We start from the raw sequence: 21,981 nt of genomic DNA on the forward strand, positions 1-21,981 counted from the left end.
GGGGACTCCTAACTGCCACTGCTTTGAATTGAGCATCCAGTAGATTAAATGATATGAAATTGCCATTTTGGGGAGGTCTAAACCATCAGATAGTAGCAACCCCACCTGGTTCAGTGTAACCACCCGATGGCTGGCTCTTCAATGCATTTCCTTACTAATTCCCCACTGCCCCCCCAGTCCCATGAGGCAGGTATAATGCCCATTTGATGTTTCAGAAACTGGGGTTCAGAGAGATTAAGTGACTTACCCAAGTGAGCACCCCCGCCACGGTCTCTCTGACTCCAACACCCAGGACCCTGAGTCACATCCCATGAGTCAGACCCCACACCCACCTGCCCCGGCACTCGTGCGGTCACTGTCTAGAGCCGTGCTTCCAGGGCAGCTGCTCTGACAACACGCAGGCGGAGAGAAAGATCCTCTGGAGGCTGAGGGTGGGGCCTCACCATCAGGAAGTCTGCTTGCTGTGAGCCTGGGTGAAGTTCCATCCTTCCCTACCCCCAGACTGTATATGTGGGTGTCCTGGGCAAGTCACTCACCTGTGGGAGGGCCGCCTCTTCCAGAGCTTGGCCAACGTCTGCTTCTGGGTTGCCACAGTGGGGCCCTGGCAGGGCACGCACTGGGAAGACCCTTGGTGAACACTGATCTGTACCGGTACAGAACTCAGGTGCTCAGCAATTAGATCAGCCTGGTCCTTTCAACTGGACCTCGTTTTAGAAAAAAAATATCAGCCCTATTCCATCACTCTTGACCCAAGCCTGCCCATGGAGATGAGACAGCATAGAAGTGATGAAAGCTGACACCATCACTTACCACCTGGGGGACCTGGGCAGTTCTCTAACCTCCATTTCTTCATGTCGAACAGGGCTTCATGATAATGTAGCTCCTTTTAGGATGACTGTAAGAATTATAAGGGACGATACCAATGTAAAATGCCTGGGACACTATTTAACGCATAATCAGAACACAGTCAGTGCTGGGTATTATTATTTCCATTCCAAGCTGAGCCCACAATTCTGCCTCTCCCTCCCTCGTTGGGACAAGCCCTGTCTGAACACCATACCAGAAATTTTTAGGGCACTGGATCCTAAAAGGGGCCCTAACTGAGATCCCAGAGTGACAAAAACTTACTGTTCAATAGGGAAGAGAGGCTCCTATACCACTGATGTCTCTTTAGAGCAGAAATTTTTAAGGGAGAGTTTTCCTGAAGGAGGTTTAGTTTGAGTTGCATCTTGAAGGATAAGAAGTCAATTGAAGAATGAACTGGAAAGCTCTTGCTTAGAAACACGCAAGTAAGGTGTATTTGAGGAACTGCAAGTTACCCTGCATGCGGGTACCAAGACCGAGGGTGTGTGTGTGTGTTGAGGGGTTAAAGCACGAGATTGGTGGGGCAGACGCTGAAGGGGAACTTGGAGCAGAGGAAGAAAGGCCAAGGAGACTCTAGACAGCCCTGAACTAAATCGTGCTAGTGGGGACAGAGCAAGGGAACATACGTGAGAAAGGTTTGCATCTTCTAACCATGGACGGACTGAGGCAGGGAGGACAGGATCTGGTTTGTTTCTTCATGATGGGAGTGGGCAGCTGAGGCCTCGCAGGTTGGGGGAGATGAAGGTACCTGAGTGGTGTTGCCACCTCGGGACAGGATGTGGCCTGAGAAGAGAGCAGAGGGCAGACCTGTGATGCACCCCAAATCTGACTGGTGGGCTGAGAAAGGAAGGAGAATCAGGCGGCAGGAAAACGTTCCTTCTAGGGAACGTCTGGTCTGGTCCTTCCCTCCACGAATCTGAACTCCATCTGGGCTGGAGGTCCTAGCTCCTCGCTCAACACATTCCGCCCGTGTTGCTGACCACCCTCAGGTGCAGGCGTCTTGTCCTCCAGCCCCATCAAGGCCACGTGCCCCCTGAACATCCTGGCACACGGCAGGTGCCCAGGGGCTGGTTCTGGTGACAGCCGCTCAGTGCTTCGTACTAGAAACGAAGCACTATGGGGCACTTATGGGGTCTCCCCTAAGTACCCCTCTTTCCCTGACTCAGAGTCAGCAATCCCACGGGGGTCCACTTGCCAGCAGTCCAGTTCCAGCCTGATGGGCTGAAAGTCAAGTCCAGGTGACAGAGGAGGGCGTGAAGGTGATGCCACAGCTCTTTCCTCTGGACCCAGAGGCCCTGACCATGCAGCTTGCCTGGCCCGCAGCAAGGGGCCCACCTCCGCCTGCTTTGAGGCACCCCAAATAACATCTCTACAGAGTATGGACTAAAAAGTAGGGCCAGAGTTGGGCCCTGACCCCCGCCCCAAGCACTTCCTCACCAGGTGACCTTGGGCGTCTTTTAACCTCTCAGAGCCTTCAGTTTTGCAGGGGGTCCTAGTGAGGATTAAATAATTCTCTTAAATGCTTAACATCATGGCTGGCAACCAGCTAAGCATTCAATAAATGGTAGCTATTATTATTATTAAAGAGCTTCCTGGCATGCTGATGCAAGTTAAGAGCAAACAAAAATGCCTTTGACAGCTCCCTAATGTAACACCTTCCACCCCACCCCTCCTCCACCACTACCACCCGGGAGTTAATTAGAGCCCTCCTTGGGTGTTTTCCAGACATGGGATTTTACACTTATTCCAGGTTGCAGAACGAGAATAAACGGAGGCAGGTTTCAGTTCAACTGATAAAGAGCTGCCTCAAGTGGTGGTGAGTTCCCCATCACCTCATGGAACAAGCTGGCCCAGATGACCATTTGGCTTCCCTGGTGGCTCAGAGGGTAAAGAATCTGCTTGCAATGCAGGAGACCTGGGTTCGATCCTTGGGTCGGAAAGATCCCCTGGAGAAGGGACTGGCTACCCACTCCGGTATTCTTGCTTGGAGAATCCCATGGACAGAAGAGCCTGGTGGTCGCAAAGAATCTGACGTGTCTGAGCTACTAAGCACGCGCGCGCGTGCGCACACACACACACACACACACACACACACACACACACACTTCTCGCTACACAATTGTAGAATTCCCTTGAATTAAAGTAGCGGTGCCAGTAGGCTGTAATGCTTTGTGTCATTTGGCAAAAGGAAAACTTGGCCATCCTATTTTGGCCCTCCAAAAACTTTTTTTCTGAAACTGTATCAGTTTGCAATATCCAAAATCTTAAGGTTCAAGAGTCTCAGAGACACGAAAACAGCCTCGTTTGGTGCCTGATTTGGACTATTTCTTGTGCGAGAGACCTAAAATGTGGCTTAGATCAAGCAGTGGAAATCCAGGGGGCAGTCCCGAAGGGGCAGTTGACCAGCAGATGCCACTATGGCTAAGCTGGTCTGGGCCGAGGGATTAGAGATCTGGAAGAGTGTTTGCAGAGGCAGAGTGGGACTGGCACTCCTTCCGGCCAACTCCAGCTCCCCAAGTGCCCAGTACAGGACTTGGCAGACCTTGGGGAGACCTCCACCCACCAACATTCAGCCCCCGCCTCATCTCAACCCCAGGGCTTCAGCCCTCAGGGAATCTGTCCTGGAACCCAGGGTGGCAGTGACTTTCCTCTGGGAAACTTGCACTAGTTTCGGGATTTAATGTGAATCGAGAAGTTAACAAGTAGGAAGCAAGGGGCCCAAGTGCTTGGGGCTTTACCTCTCTCAGGGCAACCGCCTCCCTGTCATCTGACATGACATCCCCTTTTCTCAACTCTTCAGGCTTTAAAAAATCAGCTGCCCTTGCAACTGAGGGGTCCCCAAGGTTGCCCGTTACAAATTGAGGACACCTGCCTAAGGATCTGAGGAAGACCAAGCGGTTTTGGATGTCTCTCCCTTCTCTGGTTCCCCCGACCCAGCTTCCTCCCCCACCAAGCTCTGGGAGACCCCCAAGTGTCCTGGATTCTGATGGCTGCATCCCACCCTCCTCTCGTCAGAAGAAAAAGGAGCTGGAGGACAACATGGAATCAAGTATACATTTTAAAAATTGTTTAATGGAACATAAACTCCTTTAGAAAAACATTCAGCCAGGTGATAACACCCATAGAAAAAAACACCAATCTTGTGTTTATCTTTTTTAATTTGGCATTTGTTATTTGCATTTATATTAAAGCAAAGTGCATCTTTTCTTTATTTTGTTTATACACATTGCACAATACATAAATAATGATGCTTATAAAACGTCTTTATATTTACAAGTAATAATATATTTATATATAACATAAAATACATTTTTTCTTTAATAAATCTCAGGTTTTGTTTTTTTTTTTCAGGAGTCCTTTCTCTCTCAAAGCACTACAATGCTAAATTTCCAATGAGAATGCTTCTCTTGTTCATTTAAACCTTTGTAGTTAGAAAAATAGCTTATGTTAAAGTCTAAACATGCTCATTGAGCTAAGAGCAGTGTCAACGTATCATACGAGTGTATGAGTTGTAGAAGAAATGATAGGGTTAGGTGTCAGCTCAGGATGGTACCTTGGGTTAAGATGGACCGAATCCTTCTTGGTGGGAAGGGGTGGGGGGTGGGGGGTGGAGGGCTGCTCCCCTCGCTGGTCTAACAGCAGAGCTCAACACACAGGCTGCGGAGGGGAGGAAAGTGCTGAGCTGGCTTTGTGAGTCCAGGAAAAACCTGATGTAACCAGGGCAGGGGAGAGGTGGAGGGGACTGAGAGGGCGCTTGGTGAGCAATACTGTGACGGGGCTGCCCCGGCAACCCTTGGGAAGCCCATCTCAGAGATGTCCAGGAGCAGATGGCCAAGACAGACAGCTGTGACGATGGCAGCGGGGTGGCCAGAGGGGAGTGAGGCAGCACGGGGAAACGGGTTCTGGTCCGGCCTCTGGCGGGGTGGCTTCAGAGAAGCCTTCGGACAGGCCAATGTCCGAGAAGGGGCGAGGCGGGGTGGGGGCTTCCCCAGGCTCTGGGGACAGAGCCTTCTGCTGGGACACCCGCTGCCCCACTGAGCGTGTCCAAAGGGCAAGGGAGACACAAACCTCTCAGCAGGCAACATGCATAGGAAACAGAGCACACCACTTTCCCTCGTCTACACACACGCATGCACGCACTGATGCGCGCACACACACACACACACACACACCCCTGACAAGGGCAGTGATGACACCAAGGGTGGGGCCTGCTCCCCACTTACGCAGTGTTTGGTGGTACTGATTTTTTTGCTTCCTCTTTTTCGTATCGCACTGTTCTGCCAACCATACCACTCTCCGCCCCTCCAAACCCCAAGAATTCTTTTCATAAGCTATTTCTCAAAGAACAAAACAGAACATAAACAAGGACGACGAGAAGAAGGAGGGTGGGCGGTGGGGGGGAAATAATGACCAAAGAGTTTGCATGAAAAGCAAGCACTCAGGAGGGAAATATTAGCAGCAAAGTAGTTTGGACTGGGCCCGCTCGGCTCCCGCTTGCCCTCTCCCCACGTGGCTACCGGCTGTTGAAGATGACCTCCAGCCAGCACGGGCAGCTGCTGATGAACTGGCGAGTGTAGCACTGGCCCCAGCCCTTCACGAAGCTGATCTGCACGGTGAAGCCAGTCCACGGCTGCTGCATGAACTCGTGGTCGTTGGGCCGCTGCAGGCTGTACGCCTTCTCGTAGTCAAAAGCCTTGATGGAGAAACCGGGGAACACTTTGTGTACCAACAGCGTCCTGGAGTCCGGGTTGTCCAGTGTGGCCGACTTGATGAAGATGGGGTAACTGCTGCGGTTGTACACCCACACGCCGTCCACTTCCCGCGTGAGCTGGATGCCACAGCCGATTTTGCTCCGTACTTTCTGCACCAGCTGACTCTTGTTGTCCGAATTGAGCTGTCCGAGGCAAAAGCCATTCCCCTGAGGTAGATCATAGAAGATGTCCAGGGAGGGCTCCTGGACACAGTAGAGCCTCCCCACTCTCGTCTTCTCCTCCCAGTATGCCACCACGCACCAGTGTGACCGATCCCCAGGCTCCAGAAGAAGTTGGGAATCTGGAAAACAAAAGGCGGACATGATCAATGGTGATGGAAACTGGCCTTCTCATTTTCCTCCCCAAACCAAGACACACACATACATACACCTCCACGATTGGTCTGTCTCTCGATGCAAGACAGAAGGAGGTATGAGGTGGCTGGCTGTGATGCAGGCTGGACAGTCCTCCTACGGGGAGTCTGGAAAGCTCGACCCCGTGATGGAAGAGCCTTGCCTCTAGGCGCGGGGCTCTCTGGGGAGTCTCTTCCCTCCATTCCCCCCACCTCCCCGACTCTATCAAGAACACAGGACATGTGCCCACCTGGCCAAAGGTAAAGCCCCATCCTTGCAGAGCTCAGAAGCCAAGATCACTCAGTAAGTTGACTGGCCCTGGTTTTAGGGCTAGAATTTCAGTTCTTTTAAACGGGATGGAACCTTGAAGGCCAGTGGCTCCAGCCTCAAGTCATCCTTGTGAGAAAACCTGGACTCAGAAAGCTTTTTTTTCCTCAGGCTCCAGGGATGAAAGAGCCAGACTTGGACGCCAGGAACACCTGCTAGACAGTCTCTGAGCTTGTCACCCGGTTCTCAGATCAGTGCCTTGGTCATAAGGGACCACTGTCAGGAAAAACTTTAATGGAGGTGGTTTGGGGTAAAAAAACAAAACAAAAAAAAACCCTAGCTTCTTAATAGAAAAGCAACTCTCAGAGTGTCCATCAGCAGCAGATCTGTACACAAAGGCTGAGTTCACGTCTCCACGCCAAATCACAGCATGCACCCTGGTGTCACAGCCCAGACAGAAGACAGCACGTCTACAGTGGGTTCGGCCACGCTTGCAGGCCCTTCTTGCCGGCATCACCCCCTTCCCCCTCCCTCCCGAGAAGCAACCCAACCCTGTGCCCTGCCCCCTCCCATCCCCCTCCTCCCATGGAGGCCCCACCCCTGCCTTCCTAGACGGTGCTTCTACCCACAGGCAGCAGGGGAGACTGGGGTGATTCAGGCAAGGTGATTTTTCCTGAACAGGCGTTGGGGGTAGGGGTGGGTGTCTTTAAAAGGGGGATCCATGGAAGGGAAGGGGGGCCTCCAGCGGCTGGCATTCCAACTCCTCCTTCCTCCTTAAGCTGGAGCCGGCGGGGCAGGCCTCAGACTGGGAACCATAAATCTCCCCCAGCCCGGCCAGGCTGCAGGAACGCTGTGGTTTGTGGTGGCAGGGCGGAGACCGGAAGTCTTGTATTTGTTAACAAAAACGGGGAAAGGCCGGGCAGGCGGCCTCCTCCTCCCGCCCTCCCTGCAGTCCTCGCCTCTCACTTACTGGGGTGGGGGGCTTGGGACACCAAGGTTGGGGGTGGTGTGAGACATCTCTGGATTGGTTTGGGCCTCTTTGATTGTGGAACCCCTGGGTTTTAGCACCTGGGTGATGCCGGGGTATCAGGACAGAGGCCAGGGCTGGAGCAGGGATGGGGCCCGTGTCCTGCTGCCCGGCAGGCTGGGTAACCAGCGCAGCTCAGTACATCAACTGCCTCCAACGTTCACAGGCATGTCAGGACCTGGGAACCAGTCAGCTCCATTACCTTTTTTTTTGTTAAAGCAGCAGCCTGCCTTGCATGCTGTCCCGTGAATAAGTCTGTACAAATGTGTTTGGTGACCCCCTGGGACAGCCTGAGCAGAGGTCCCCAAGATACCCCACCCAGCCTTCTCAAAGGCCTGCCCCCCCAGCCACACAAAATGGGGAGACTAAGGGTCCAGCCTCCCTGCAACCCCCACCCCTGAAATCAACACCAGAAACCTGGCCCGTCCGCTCCCACCCTCACTGGCCTTTCTGAACTACAAGCACGAGAGAGGCTATGTGCCTGAATGTGAGTGCGTTTCAACTGTGTGTTTTGAGTGTGTGTTTGCGTGCACACACACGGGAACATATGGAAAAACAAGAGAGGGACAAGGGCTCGGAGCAGAAGGTGAGTCATCAGGCATTAACTTGTTTCTGCAAAGTATCCATCAACTGCTAATAAACTCGTGAGCGCTGGCAATCTTTGAACCCTCTTGCCGAGGGAGCTGGGCTCTGACGGCTGCTACACCAAAGCCCCAGAACAGCCACGTAAATAAAAGCGCTCTGGCGTCCAAGTTTGCTGGGGAGGAGAAGGCACTCCTCTGCAAGGCCCGGGGCGCTTGCCCTCCCCTCCTGCTTGTCGCAGCTGGGAGAGTGTTTCAAACCGAAAGAAGTGCTATTATCCCAACTGGGGACAACAAACTGGCCTGGAAAGGAAGGAGTTGCTGGGAGGGAGGCTGAGGAGACCCTTGGCGTGGCTCCCCTGAAACCTGGCACCCTCTCCAGCAGAGGGCTTGTGGGGGGCGGGGGGAGGAGTAAGAGGAGGACAGGGGGCTGAAGATCAAGTGACCCCTGTACCAGGCCCCCCGGGGCCAGGAGAAGCTGGGTGGGGGCCTCATCTGCCTGCTGGGCCTCAGGGCGGCAGGGGAAGTTGGTTGGGGGCTGGGGCCTGATGTATGGACAGTAGGCGGCGGGGGGGGGGGGTGCATTCTGGTGGGTTTCTCTTTCATCTGTGCAGCCCGCCAGTCCACCCAGCAATTTGCTTCCAGACATCCCCTGCAAAGAGCTTCTTTCTGTGGAGGTGAATGGCCCAGCCCAGAGAAACGGCAGCGTGCAGGTGTCCCTGGATGTGAACAAGGCCCCCCGAAAGCCCACAGAAAGTGCCCTAAGTGGGGGGTAGGAGGACCCTCACCAACCCTCCCATGTCACCTTGCAGTCCCCTGGTACCCTGATACCTCTTCTCCTTGCTGCTCCTGAACTCTAGCTCTGAGCACAAAAACAGGCTCTCACGCAAACCCTTCGCCAGAGGGGACGCAGCACACGTCGAGGGGCGCAGTGCAATGCCCCAAATTGCCACTTCGGATTCGACTCCTGGCGTCTGGGCACATTTCTGGGAAGCCCTCAGCAGCATCTTCAGAGAAACACAGTTCCCTGAACCAGGCCCGCAGCCCACAAGCGTCTCCCCACAAAGGTCTGTGCAGACAGCTCCTGGGGCTTCCCAGGTTTCGAGGTGAGGAGCCAGGAGGGCCGTGCACAGAAAAACAAGTCCCCCCACCTCGTTAGAAGGACCGAGGAAGGGTCTTCGTATCCTGGGGGCTGATACTTAACCTCCAAAGGCACAACTCTCCATCCCTTGTTAATTTCCCTCAGCTTTTATAACCTTTTCCGGTATTTTCAACAACTTCTCCCTTCTCAGAAAACTGTACAGGGGCTTGTCTTAAAACCGTATTTGTGCCTTTTAAAGCATCCAAAAGAAAAGCTGTGTTGTAAAAAGCGAACTAATCAGATGCCTGCTCACAATTTTTTCTTTTTATTACAGTGCAGGGAATTTTTGGAGCAACCCCAGAAAAGTGCTGAATCGGCCTAAAATTCCTTTAAGGTTGTTCCCCCCTCCACTTCCCAATTTCCCTTAAAGCATAAAAATCTACCCTTTAAGAGGAAAAGGAGGGAGGCGGTGTGGAGAAGGGGAAGGACTTTGCCTCGTGTTTGCACTTGCATTAGGGAAGACCACTTAACAAGGAGCTCCCTGCCTCGCACAAAGAGTTATTTAATTACCCTGGTCATGAATGAACAGACCAGACCCTTCTAGAAGACCAGAGGCTCATGAATGAATCTCATGCCTGGAATGGCAATGGCACAGGGTGACCAGACCTCAAGGCCACACTGTAGGTAAGAGGGGAATTTTTTTTTTTTAGTTGAAGATGTGAGGAGATGATGAAGAAAAGAAAAAACTGGAGGGACAGAGAAAAGGCCAAGGTCAGGGCCTTGATGGTACCATGTCGTTTCCAGTTTAGGAAGGTGACCATAAGGCCAGAGAGGCAGAGCTGTTCCAAAGCACCTAGGAGGATTCTGCGAACATCTGAAGTGAGGCCACTGCATGCAAGCTGGATCCACACACAGAAGGGGTGCTGATGGGGTGGGGGAGGCGGGGGTCCGACTTTTCACAAGGATGCTCTTGGGAAACCGAGATAGCACAGAGTCTCAGCAGCAGGCACCCACTGAGCCCTACGTGCCCACTGCCAGGGGCCGCAGGGAGCTGGAATGCTCTTCTCTGAGAGGCACTTGGATGATAAAGAAACTAACCTCTCTTATCCAACATTCTCATTACCAACAGTGGGATGGGTCTTCGAGCCACCACCCTCCCCGGCGGTTAGGGATGGAACCCAGGCCGAGGAGGGCAACGGGAGGGCACCCATGCAGGCCCAGCAGTACACCCGGCAACCCTGGGATGCAAACATGGCCACGCCTCGCCTCTCAGGTCCAGGGTCCTCCCTCCTCGGGACTCCCGGCGCCGCCGAGGGCTGCCTCATCCTGTCCTCCCCCTGAGCAGTCGTCCCAAAGGTTAACAGCTCCCGTCAGCCTGGGTCCCCACCCTGGGCAGGAAACTGGCTGTTCTGAGAGCAGCCAGCCCACTCCAGGGACAGGGACTGAGATAATAGTGCCAACCCGTCGCATCCAATCTCACCCCCAACACAATTAACGAAAAGTTTCTCACTGGTTTTCAGTTTTCGGGAAGCAAATGGCCCCAAACTAAAACAAATACATAAGCGCTTACTGCGCCATCTGAGCTCAGTCTGGGTTCTGGGGTGGCTCTAATCGGCCACGTTTACAGCTTCATCTGCAACTCGAAAGATGACGCCAGAGCTGCTCCCCTAGACTCCAGGGGCAGCAAAGACAGCTCTGGGGGTTAGCACAAGCTCCCCATGGGGGCTGAAACCAATTCAAAATGCTTCAGGTTAACTCTCAGGTACCCAACAAATGCTGAGACGAGACGCATCACCACCCCTCCAAGCTCTTGCATCAAAGGGATCAAGAATGAATTCTGGCTGGAAGAAGGCAGAAAAAAAAGGTTGGATTTCTCTTTTTTTCCCTTCCCAGAGCTTGGCAATGAGGTTCTCCACCAAGGTGGCTGGACTTGGGGATGGCAGGGGGTCCCAACGGCTCTCCTTCAAAGGCCAGGGCGCTTCTTCAGATCCCTGGGCCCAATCTCCCAGCTATGGAGTCAGACATCTCCCTTCAAATCTGCCTACAGAGGCTCCCTAAAACGGAGCTCCCAGTAGTGGCTTCACTGGTGTTATGACAATTTGCTAGAAGTCCGTGAGAGGTCGGGGCCTGGCCAGCAGCCACACTGAAGGTTCTCAACTTTTAGGGGGCGTATCATCTCGGAGGCTCTCCAAGTGCTCAGAAAATGCAGACCGCACCCCACCCCACCCCCACCTCACCCCAAATCGGAGAAGGGTTCTAGGGTGACACTTTACACCCACTGGAAAGGGGCTCACAGATAGGGGACCCCGTGAAGCTGCATGGTGTTAGCATCCTGATGTTAATGGAGGGGGAACGAGGCAGGTGGAGACACCTATCACCTGCTGAAGAGCAGAGCTGGGTTCAAGGCCAGAATACAGCCTTGTGTGAGCTGTGGGTGGGCAGCCACCTCAGGCCTCTAAAGCCACACCAGTCCTCTCCAAACGCCAGAGGGGAAAACAAGTGTCCTTCAGAGCCCACTTTGGAACTGCTATGCCTACTCTGTCCCCAAGTGTGGGGTCCGGCTCCCTTGCACCAAGAAGCCAGGAGTGAAAAGACTTCTTTGCCTATAAGCCGCTGCTCTGTGACCTTGGTCAAGTGGCTTTGCCCCGTCAAGAGTCGCAGTGTGACCTGCCCACAGCTAACCGGAAGGTGGGTGAGGGGCCCCCTTTTGGCTCTGCTAGGCTCCGGCTCCACTCGGGGAGATTCAGTATTAAACAACACTGGTTCCCTTTATTTTTACTACCTTCCGGAGAGTTAAGAAAATAACTTTGAGGAGCGGGGCACATTTTTGCATTTCATTTGCAACAATAAAACAAAAACAAAACAAAATTGGAAGGAAAAGGAGATGGGAGTCAGATTTGGCTGGGTCCATCTCTAATCCAATTTTTTTTTCCCCCTAACTGCAAAGAGTTACAAACTTGTGTTCTTCCTGTCTCCCATCACGCCTGGCCCCCAGGAAGAAGTGAGTCCTCAGGGGAGGGTGGCCTGTATTGCTATTTTATTTCCAATGCCCACCGGGCTTGGTGCCCTGAAGCTTCTCACTCATCGTCACCCTCCTTCCTCCTGCAAACTCCCCGAGCTTACACACTTGGCAGATCCTGCTAGTCTTGAAGATTTCGTGACTGTGCCTTAAAAATTGTGATGAGTAATCCGTTACTAGAGGTAAAATGTACTTCCTTGCTCCCCCACGATGGGCCCCAGCCCCACCCCCCAGAGCCCCTCAGATGGCCCAAGTCAGAGGCCCCCCAGCCCAGGGGTCCCTCCTAAGAGCAGTGTTTTGCCATCAGAGGATATAATTGAGGGTAGCGCCGGGCAGGGGCGGGAAGCCACACATATCAAAAGCTCCCATCTGTCTCGCCAGCCGGCTGACTCGGCTTCCTGTGCCCCAGCCTTCAGCCATGCAAATTATAGCGTGTACCCGGCTGCCTGCCTTCTGAGGAGGCCAGCTCTGCTGGGCTCCCAGAGGCCTCAGAGGAAGGGTGTGGACTCCCAGCCCGGCCAACTCCATTCATAATATTTACAGTAAATGGGCCTCCCCGGCGGTTGGTTAGTGTGCATCCAGCCTTATCCTGCAAGTCTGAATTTCAAGTCTCTTCCACCCCATGGTGCAACGCCCACATCCCCACCATCACCCCCCTCCTCACATAACTCAGCAGCTCCCTTCAGAAAGGGGGTTCACACACTTGCACACACAGAGCCCCCCAGACCTGCACGGTTGTCACCTGCTCTCCGACCTGCTCCCCTGGGGGGAGGATCCTGGCCACTTCCACGAAGACATGAAAAGGAGGGGAATACCCCACAACTCTCACCCACCCCCATCCCCACCTGCAATGGGTCCTGAAATCGCCCCCAAATTCCGCAGGAAGATTCTCAACTGGGGGTGTGCAGCCCAACAAATAAAGAACCTCTTCTTAAACCACCAGAAAGCCCTGCATTTTCTTCTTGTTGCAGACCACTTGTAAGTTTCGCTGGCTAACACATTCAAGAATCTTAAACACAGATGCAGAATAAGCCAATTTTCCGAAAGGACGCAACCCCCAGAGGTGCAGGGCAGTTCTTTGGTCTGATTCTGCGTGTCTGGAGGCTCTGCTGGAGCTGCTTTTGCTGTGGTCCTCGATTTAATAAAGCCCGGGGAGCCCGCAGTGACCCTCTAGGCTCCCTGCAAGGTATTCCAGCCCCAGATGCTGGCCCTGCCCCCACCCCGTCCCCCACCCTCCTTCAGCTCAACTCTCGATTTTTTTTTTTTCTAGAGGGTAGAGAAACCGTCCGAAGATGTGGAAAAATCCAGCGAGAAACAAAAGTCCTTTTCATCCCTCCCCTCCCCCAGCTCCCCTTGTTCCATAACAATTATGAAAACTGTTGGACGGGATGGCATTTTGAACATTTACTGCATTCCGGCCAATAAATTCCAATGCTGGATCTGATGGAAAAGCCTTCCTCTCCGGCCAGCTCCCTGGCTCCCCGCCCCCCACTCACTCCCAGCCCTCATTCCTTCTTTCTTTACAACCCCACAGCAGGGCCAGGCCAGGGCCGCACTGTACTTGCAGGGAAAAACAACAGTTCGACAGAGAGGAGCCGGTGTGCAGACAGGGAAAGTTAATCATTACTTCTGTCTGCCCCGTAATCTAATCTCCCTGGCTTTGGCACACTCACTGTTCAGCGATCTCAGCCCTTTCACCCCCAAAGCACCCAGTATACCTCCTGGGCCTGAGCCCCCCACCCTCCACTCCTCGCAGGCCCTCCCACCCTTAAGTCTCCAGTCCCCCCACTCTGGACCACCCTTCTCAAGGCCCCCCTGTGGCTCTGTGCTGTGTGCCCCACATTTCAGAGGACTCTGGGCCTCGCATAAATGTGGGTTCCAGTCTGGCGGGGATAACCGCAGAGCCAGGCCACCCCTCCTCCTCCACTGCACCCCTCACTCCACCCCCCACCCCCCTGCCCCAGAACTCAGCCTCAAGCCCACCTGGTTGCCTCAAGTGATCTGTGATCCATCTATACAGACACACAAGTCAGGATTGGCCCTGCCTCCAAAAACCCAACACAGAATGACCACGTGCCCGGCAATTCCACTTCTGGGGGAAAAGGCTCGGCTTCTCCTAATCCTCTCCAGTTCACCCTGCCTTCTTGAGTACAGTGGATTCCTCGGTGGGGGCTGCTGGGGGAAGGACCCCAGGAAATACCTGCAAATATTGGTATGCATATGCATTTTTCTGGGGGAAATGATCCTTCTGCTTTCACTCGTTCTTGAAAGAGTCTGCAAACAAAAAACCTGAAGAACGGCAGTCTTTTTCTTCACCAAAGGAAGAGCCCATGAGCTACCCACCACCTCAGCAACAGAGGTTTCATTCTCACACACCTTCCAATCCAAGAACCAAAAATCACAGATCACAGGATGCCATTCGGTGCTGCAAGGGGCGTGAGAACCAAGTCCACTGGCTTATTTTGTAGAGGAAAAAACTAAGGTCCAGGACAAAAATGGCTCCACAAAGGCCATGCAGCCAGCTGGTGGCTGTGCCTCCAACCTCAGCCCAGAGGACGGAAACCTGGAGAGTGGGCACTTTCCCTCCCACTGTAACCTCTCCAAACCCATCCTGGGCATCTGACAAACATTGGGCTGGGGGACGAGGGCAGCTTCTGAATCTCTGCAAGCCCCTCAATGCCAGGTCTCTTCCCTAGGAAACATCCCCAGCGGGGCTTTGACTCTGATCCCATTGAGCTGGAGATGGGGCCCATCTGTTTTTAAGAACTGTACTGTGCACCCAGATCATAGGAAGAACGCATCTCTTGCTTTTCCCTCTGGGTTACTGATTAATGAGGGGGAGGGGCCGCGCTGGCTGGGAGGCTGCCCTGGGGCTGGCAAGGTCCCCAGGCACTTTCTGAGCAGAGCAGCTCTTCCAGGCCCTCTCGAGCCCCAGAAGCTCGCTGAGCCTACTGGAGAAGGAGACCTGCCAACTTCAGCAGACCAACCGCAAGGTGGGAAAGGGCGATGGAGATTTAAACTCCAGGGGGCAAAGGCAGAAAGGCGAGTTTACTGACAGCACAGTCCTTTCTGGGCTTAGTCCTTTTTTGTTCCTGTTAACCCCAAGTTAAAAAGTAAAAAAAAAAAAGCAACACAGAAATGAGTAAACACGAGAGCCACCAGTTCGGGCTTGGTGACCTGAGTCTAAAAGATAGAAACTCCACATTTTGCAAGAGGGAAGCTGGAGTTGAAATCCACCCTTCCCTTACTGTCCGGGAACAAACCCTAGGGCAAAACAGCTCTTCGGACTTGACACAGGAGCAAGAACGAATGAATGAAACCAGTGAACTCCCAAGAAGCCGTCAGTCGGCCTCAGGGGGACAGCCAGAGCAGGATGCATGCGAACATGAAACCCTTTGGTAACTAGGTGTTAGATTACCTCGTGGAACCCCACCCGCAGGCGGGTCAGAGCCTCTCAGATCATCTGGGAACTCAACTCTCAGATCATCTGGGAACTCAAAAATGGACTTGACCGTCAGATTTTAAATTAAAAACCAAGTGTTGCTTCCCCAGATGGCCTTCTAGAGAATCAAGCCCCCCAGAGTTAGATAAGTCAAACTCCCGGGCTTTGGAAACGTCCCACCTCCCCTGTGGCTGTAAAGACATAAATGCTACCATTCCAGATGGCCCCTGCCCCCACTGCGTGCTCAGCTGTGCTCCCAGGTACGGCCAGGGTCTGGACTACAACCCTACCTCCTGCTATTACGGGCTGTTATCTCACCATCAAGATAATGGGGAGCAGGGACAGACACAGGAACAGGGGAGACAGACCTCTGTTTATCAACAAGCTTTTGTTTTATCTCGGCTCTCAACAGACTTCACAAGCAAAGCACAGCCCCAGGCCCGCTCCTGCACCTCAGCTGTGTCTTACAACAACAGCTCACCCCACAGCTCGGAAGCTGCCAAATTCTGCTCCAAGGACCCTCCACCTCACTGACCCCCTAACACCCTCAGACGAACTGTAACCCTTTGCAGAGTCCAAGAACTACACAGCCTTTGTGCCTGGCAGAGCCTGGCACACAGTAGGTGCTCAGCAGAGCCTGGCACACAGTAGGTGCTCAATAAATTACTGCTAAGTGATTGTACCACAGGGACACGCTGGCTTCTCCCAAAGCAGTTGGTCCCCCACCAACCACCCCCACCACCACCCCAGCTTCCAACTGGCAGGAGGTGGCCCGTGTGAACCCACCTATTTGGGAGGGTGCCTTCCAGGCAGGGGTCAGCCAGAAAGGCTGAGGCCTGGCCCCAGGCTCCCTGCGCAGGCAGGAAGAGAGCCCCTGTCCTCAGCTCCTTGCCAGCCGGCTGCGGCTGATCCCGGGAGGTGTTTCCAAGCCAGGCGCCGGCCAGGCCACCTCTGTGGGCTCACCACCTGCCCACAGCCTTCTGCCTTGGCGTCCTGCTCGGTCTGGACACGCTACCCCCACCAAGTATTCCACAATGCTTTTACACACCCCCAGGGCCCTTGTTGTGTTATGAAAACAAAACAAAGCCCAATAAGGAAAAAGAAAAAAAAAAAAAAAAAGCTGGGGGGGAAAGGAGCAAGCCGGCCACACACAAACTTCTTTCTTCCTGGTCTCCATCCTAAAGATGGCTCCTTGGCAGCCGGGGTCAGGGTCCTGTCCCATGTCCCACCCCCGTCAGAGAACAATGACTCTGTCAAAGAGGGGACTTAGAAACCCAGAGATGAGTAAAATGACAACTGTTTTCACACCCGGCACAACCCCACCTTCTCCACTAAGGGGCTGCACAAGCCCTCTTTCTGGGGGAAGCTACTGGGCGTCTGAGGGCCACGATACCCCTGTGCCCCAGGGCAAAGCACAGCTCCCGGGCACAGCTGCACCAGGGGAACTGTTGTCTGCCACCTCTTTTCACCAGAACCCCAGCACTAGACACTCAGGAAGCTAAGGCAGGGACTCCCTGAGCAAAAGGAGGCTCAGAGCTTGTAAATAAAGACAGCCCCAGCCTTCCAGGTGTCAGGCACCGTGGTCAAGGGGACCCCACGCTGGGGTGAAAAGGCTATGGGCATCAGTAGATTTCTACCTACCCCCCTGCCCCCCAAAATATGTTTGTTTGTGTGTGTGTGTGTGTGTTGTTTTTTTTTGCAAGTTAAAACTGAGCTAATGACACAGGGTGGGGCTCAGCATGGAAGAAGACTGTGTAGCCAAACCAAAATTCGCTTCCAGCCAAGAGCTGCTCAGCTTCACCACTTGGGGAAGGAAGCTGAAAAAGTCATGAAAGATTCTTTAGTAAACCGGGAAATAAGGCTGCCGTTAACATTTCAACTGAAGGTGACCCTTCTGGTTAAAAAAAAAAATTTTTTTAAATAATAAAAATAACATAAAGTTCTCAAACAGCCTCTTTCTTAAATGAAAATGGCCTAAAAGTTCTTCGGAGAGTGGAAGGAAAAGAAGGGGCTAGGAAAGAAACAAACCAAAACAGAACCCGGCTGGCCTCCTCGCAGCCACTACCTTTCATGAACCACTTTTTTCTGGAGTTCTTCTCATAAAAGGAATGATGCAATTTCCTGTCTTGTCCCAATATTTCCTGTTCACTTCCAAGGTGAAAGTTATCACCCTGGTTTAAACAACTGCCCTAAACTCCATAGAAAGTTCCTATTTCCGTGCAGTGCCCCATGCCAGTCACAAAGAACTCCTCATCTTAGAAGATAAACCACAATCACTGTCTACACCTCTAACTGAGTCAGCTTTAAGAAAAAGCCTCGTTTTTCTCTATGGCAGCTGCTGAATCTACAGTCCCAGCTGCCCCAGAAAGTGGGCTAGAGGTGCAGATCCCCACGGGGAGAAGCACCCCGCCGTGAGCCAATGTGTTTAGGTAGAGCGGCCGCCACCAAGGGAATGTTGCTTTCTTGGTGTGTTAGCCACTAAATTGAGAACTGTGCCTCAGCAGTTAATAATATCTTCCCGCTGAAAATAGCCCAGAGAGGAAGCCTGTCTGTGACAGTAGGCACACAGCCAGACTGGGCTAGCCATTCAGTACTGAGCGAGAGAGATGGCTGGGCCAGTGGTGACCTCCCAGTGGTCACACTGTACAGTATCCTTTCACAGGGCTCCTGCAAAGGCAGGGCTCCCACGAGTCACTAGCCTGCTCTGCAGCCCTACAGCCTCAGCAAAGACCTCACATGGACCAGAGGCTCGGGCAGCAGGACCAGAGGAGGGGTCCAGACTGCCCAGCGGGAGCCAGGAGGACCCCAGGCTTTGGGAGATAGCCCCTGCAGGGCTGCTTACTAGACCCTGGGCTGCCCAGAGGAAAACAGCGTCCGGGGCAGAGGGAAGAAGGGGACCTATTCCCCTGCTGAAAGGTCAGCCATGGAAAATGAGCCACAGGGAACCTTCCTGTCTCTCCTTTCTGCCACCAACATGGAAAAGGAAAGGCTGAAAAATCACAGAGACAGGCCCTTGATCAATCCCTCCCACTCCCTGCACCCCACTCCCCCACCCTGTGAGACCTCAGAGATGCTTTGGAAATAAGTGTCTGCCTCCAATAGCTCCCAGTGTTTTATCCTCCAGAGCCGGTGTTTCTTAGGCACTATCTAAATACCTGCATGTATTTAAAAGCTACCGCAGGTCGCTATTTTTTAAGATTGTGGCAAGATACACATCACATAACATTTACCATTAACGACACTGACAGCACCTGCAGAGCTGAGCAACATCATTACCACGTTCCAGAACACCTTCATCATCCTGAAAGGAAACCCTGTCTCAGGGTCACTTTTATAATGTCCTTCACTACAGCAAAGCCAACAGGAGGAAGGGGCAGAGTTAATACATCTTGTCAAATTTCTTGCGGTTGTTTAGTTGCTACATCAGGACCGACTCTTTGTGACCCCGTGGACTGTAGCCTGCCAGACTCCTCTGTCCGTGGGATTTTCCAGGCAAGAATACTAGAGTGGTTGCCATTTCCTTCTCCACGGGTTCTTCCCGACCCAGTGATTGAGCCTACATCTCCTGCATCGGCAGGCAGATCCTGTACCGCTGAGCCACCAGAGAAACCCCCTGCTGCTGCTGCTGCTGCTAAGTCGCTTCAGTTGTGTCCGACTCTGTGCGACCCCATAGACGGCAGCCCACCAGGCTCCCCCGTCCCTGGGATTCTCCAGGCAAGAACACTGGAGTGGGTTGCCATTTCCTTCTCCAGGGGTTCTTCCCGACCCAGCGATTGAGCCTACGTCTCCTGCATTGGCAGGCAGATCCTGTACCGCTGAGCCACCAGGGAAACCCCTACAACCGAGCAAATGTCTTAGCTGAGAAGAGGCTCAACAAGCAAGACACTTGAATTCTTCACCATAGGAGCACAGACAGAATCTGTGCACAGCCACCAAGAGAAGCTACCAGAGATACTCCCCATGGGAACAGAGATCCTTTTACCCCCTACATCAGAGGCTCCCCAACTTGTCTGCACCTTGAAATCACCCGGCAGGCCTCAAAAAACACTTGATGCTGGGATCGTGCCAGCAGACCGTGAGGTGAAAGACCCCAGGGGTCCTAACGTGCAGGCAGGTCTGGAGACCCCCGCCTGTGCTTTTTTTTTTTCTCCCACTGGCTTCAGACACCGGCCGTGAAGGGAGCGTTAATTCGAGCACTGTATGCAGGAGCAGTGTCGTGGGACAGTAACAGCAGCAAGGAAGTAGCCCAGGGAGCCCAACTGGATCGTAACTCTTTTGACATTTCTTCAGGTCCAGAGGCCGACAGCTGGGCTCTGCTAAGGCAAAGCCTACCTGGGAGGGGGGGTTAGTGTCCCAGACTGTGGCAAGAGACACACCAAAACCTGACCCTCACCTGACCCCCTCCCCCTCCACAGCTGGCCAGGTTCTGTCTCGGTGACAGGATGCATGAGGCAGCAGCCCATCTAGTCTGGCCGGCAGGGCAGCCCCAATTTGCTCCAGAGCCTTTAAATGCTGTCACCCTGCATTTAACTCCTGCCTGACTGCCTCATTCTTTTCAGGACAAAGGGAGTTTAACAGTGAGCCCTTCTCCAGGGTTGAGTGCATGACCTCAAGGCTTGCAGAAGAGGCCAAGAGTCTAAGCTGCTGTCTGTGACTGGTCTTCAATGGGTGTGCACCAGGTGAGCTGGCCTGGGCCTGAGTCATCAGGTTGGCACTAGGGGATGTGTGGGTCCCCAGAGATCCAGACTGTCACTCTTCACAGTGGCGTGAAGGAAAGGGAGTGGGTAGATAAGGGGCTTGCTCACGGTCACATGGGCTGCTCCGTCTGACAACCCCAAAGCCCGCGCTCTTGGCCACTTAGATGAACTCAACCCACCCCCACCCCACTCCCCATGGCAGATACCAGAGAAACCACAAGTTGCCTGTTTCCAGGCACAGGAAGGGGACATTAAAACACACACACACATAGGCACCCAGGCCAAATCCCCAGTTTGCCATCACTGTTCCCAACCAGACAACAAACGCAGCTGAATAACGTTCCTTAAAAACAGGATGGAACGCTCTTGCCTAAGCTCCTTGGGTTTGGGCCCAAGTTGACGGTGGACGGAGCCAGGACCACGGTTTCATATCATGCAGGTGTTCTTGAAGACTCTCCTCTGAGGCTCTCAGAGACACCAGCAGGCATCAAAGAAGAGGAAAGAACCGTTCCTGGAATGGATGCTGGCCTAAGGGCACTCCCATCACCCAGAACTAGAAGTGATACATGGATCTGAAGACCTTGGCAAAGAAGCAGGCCTCCCCTGGGCTGGTAGAACCGTGTCTCCAACGAGCATGGTTTTGCACAGGCAAGAGAGGGCTGGCTCAGCCCCCTCCACCAGACACATCCATACTAGGTCTCCACTGCCTCCCACCACCCTCCAAGTCAAGGTTGCTCAGTCGTGTCCGACTCTTTGCAACCCCATGGACTGTACAGTCCATGGACTTCTCCAGGCCAGAATACTGGAGTGGGGAGCCTTTCCCTTCTCCAGGGGATCTTCCCAACCCAGGGATCGAACCCAGGTCTCCCACACTGCAGGTGGATTCTTTACCAGCTGAGCCACAAGGGAAGCCCAGAATACTGGAGTGGGTAGCCTAACCCTTCTATAGCGGATCTTCCCGACCCAGGAATCAAACCAGGAGTTTTCTGCATTGCAGGCAGATTCTTTACCAACTGAGCTATCAGGGAAGCCCTCCTCGAAAGTGGCACCGTTTTTGAAGTTCTGCTTGCTTGCTAGGTTGTTTCAGTCGTGTCCGACTCTCTGTGACCCCATGGGCTGTAGCCTGCCAGGCTTCTCTGTCCATGGGATTCTCCAAGCAAGAATACTGGAGTGGGTTGCCACTTCCTCTTCCAAGGATCAAACCAGCATCTCTTATGCCTCTTGCATTGGCACGTGGGTTCTTTTACCACAAGTGCCACCTGGGAAGCCCCATTTTGAAATTTAAATGACAATGAACGACGCTGGCCTCTAATCCCTGCCCTTCACCAGGGAGGCCCAACCAGCTTCAGACATCAATATATGAAGGTTCTGCAGCTGAACAACCCCAACTCACAAGTGAGGCGGTACTCCTTCAACACCCCCACCTCCCCCGCCCCAAATCAGGACAGCAGACAAGCTGAATGAAAGCTCCCCCACCGCCCCCAAACTGCAGATGGAGGCTGCAAAGATGACAGTTTCAAACGCATGCTTTCAATTACCAGTGATACAGAGAAAGCTCTGCAAGTAAATCTTTTCCATTTCCACCACCAAGCTGAACCCAGAAGCTTCCCATCGATGTCAGACCTCTCCAAGGTGGGGACGCCTGGCCCAGGATGCATGCCAACAACAGGATTTGTTCTACACGTCTTTCAAGAAGTACGACACCTACGATCACGATTCAGAACCAGTCCATAAACACTCCCCGGGCCCCAAGCACACATCCTCAAGGAGGAGCTGTCTGTCATTCACCGACACCCGCGTGAGAGGGACCCAGGCCTACCCAGAGCCTGCCCACGGGCATCTGCCCATTCATGTGTGCGTGCACGGGACTGTCTATCTGTACGTCTGCAGCCCGCACAC

At 53.4% G+C, this 21,981-nt stretch overlaps 1 protein-coding gene across 3 annotated transcripts in view; it reads right to left on the minus strand.

Moving 5' to 3' along the window:
• Positions 1-3,909: 3,909 nt before the first annotated feature.
• The window catches only part of SMAD7 (SMAD family member 7), a 30,290-nt gene continuing 12,218 nt past the window's right edge, over positions 3,910-21,981 (minus strand). For all 3 annotated transcript variants that reach the window (XM_070779024.1, XM_070779023.1, XM_070779022.1), the window contains one exon: positions 3,910-5,916. In XM_070779024.1, coding sequence (XP_070635125.1) covers positions 5,378-5,916 — 539 coding nt within the window. In that variant the 3' untranslated portion in view covers positions 3,910-5,377. The remainder of the gene's footprint in view (positions 5,917-21,981) is intronic.

Source organism: Bos indicus, chromosome 24 (assembly GCF_029378745.1).
Source record: "Bos indicus isolate NIAB-ARS_2022 breed Sahiwal x Tharparkar chromosome 24, NIAB-ARS_B.indTharparkar_mat_pri_1.0, whole genome shotgun sequence".
NCBI lineage: Eukaryota > Metazoa > Chordata > Mammalia > Artiodactyla > Bovidae > Bos > Bos indicus.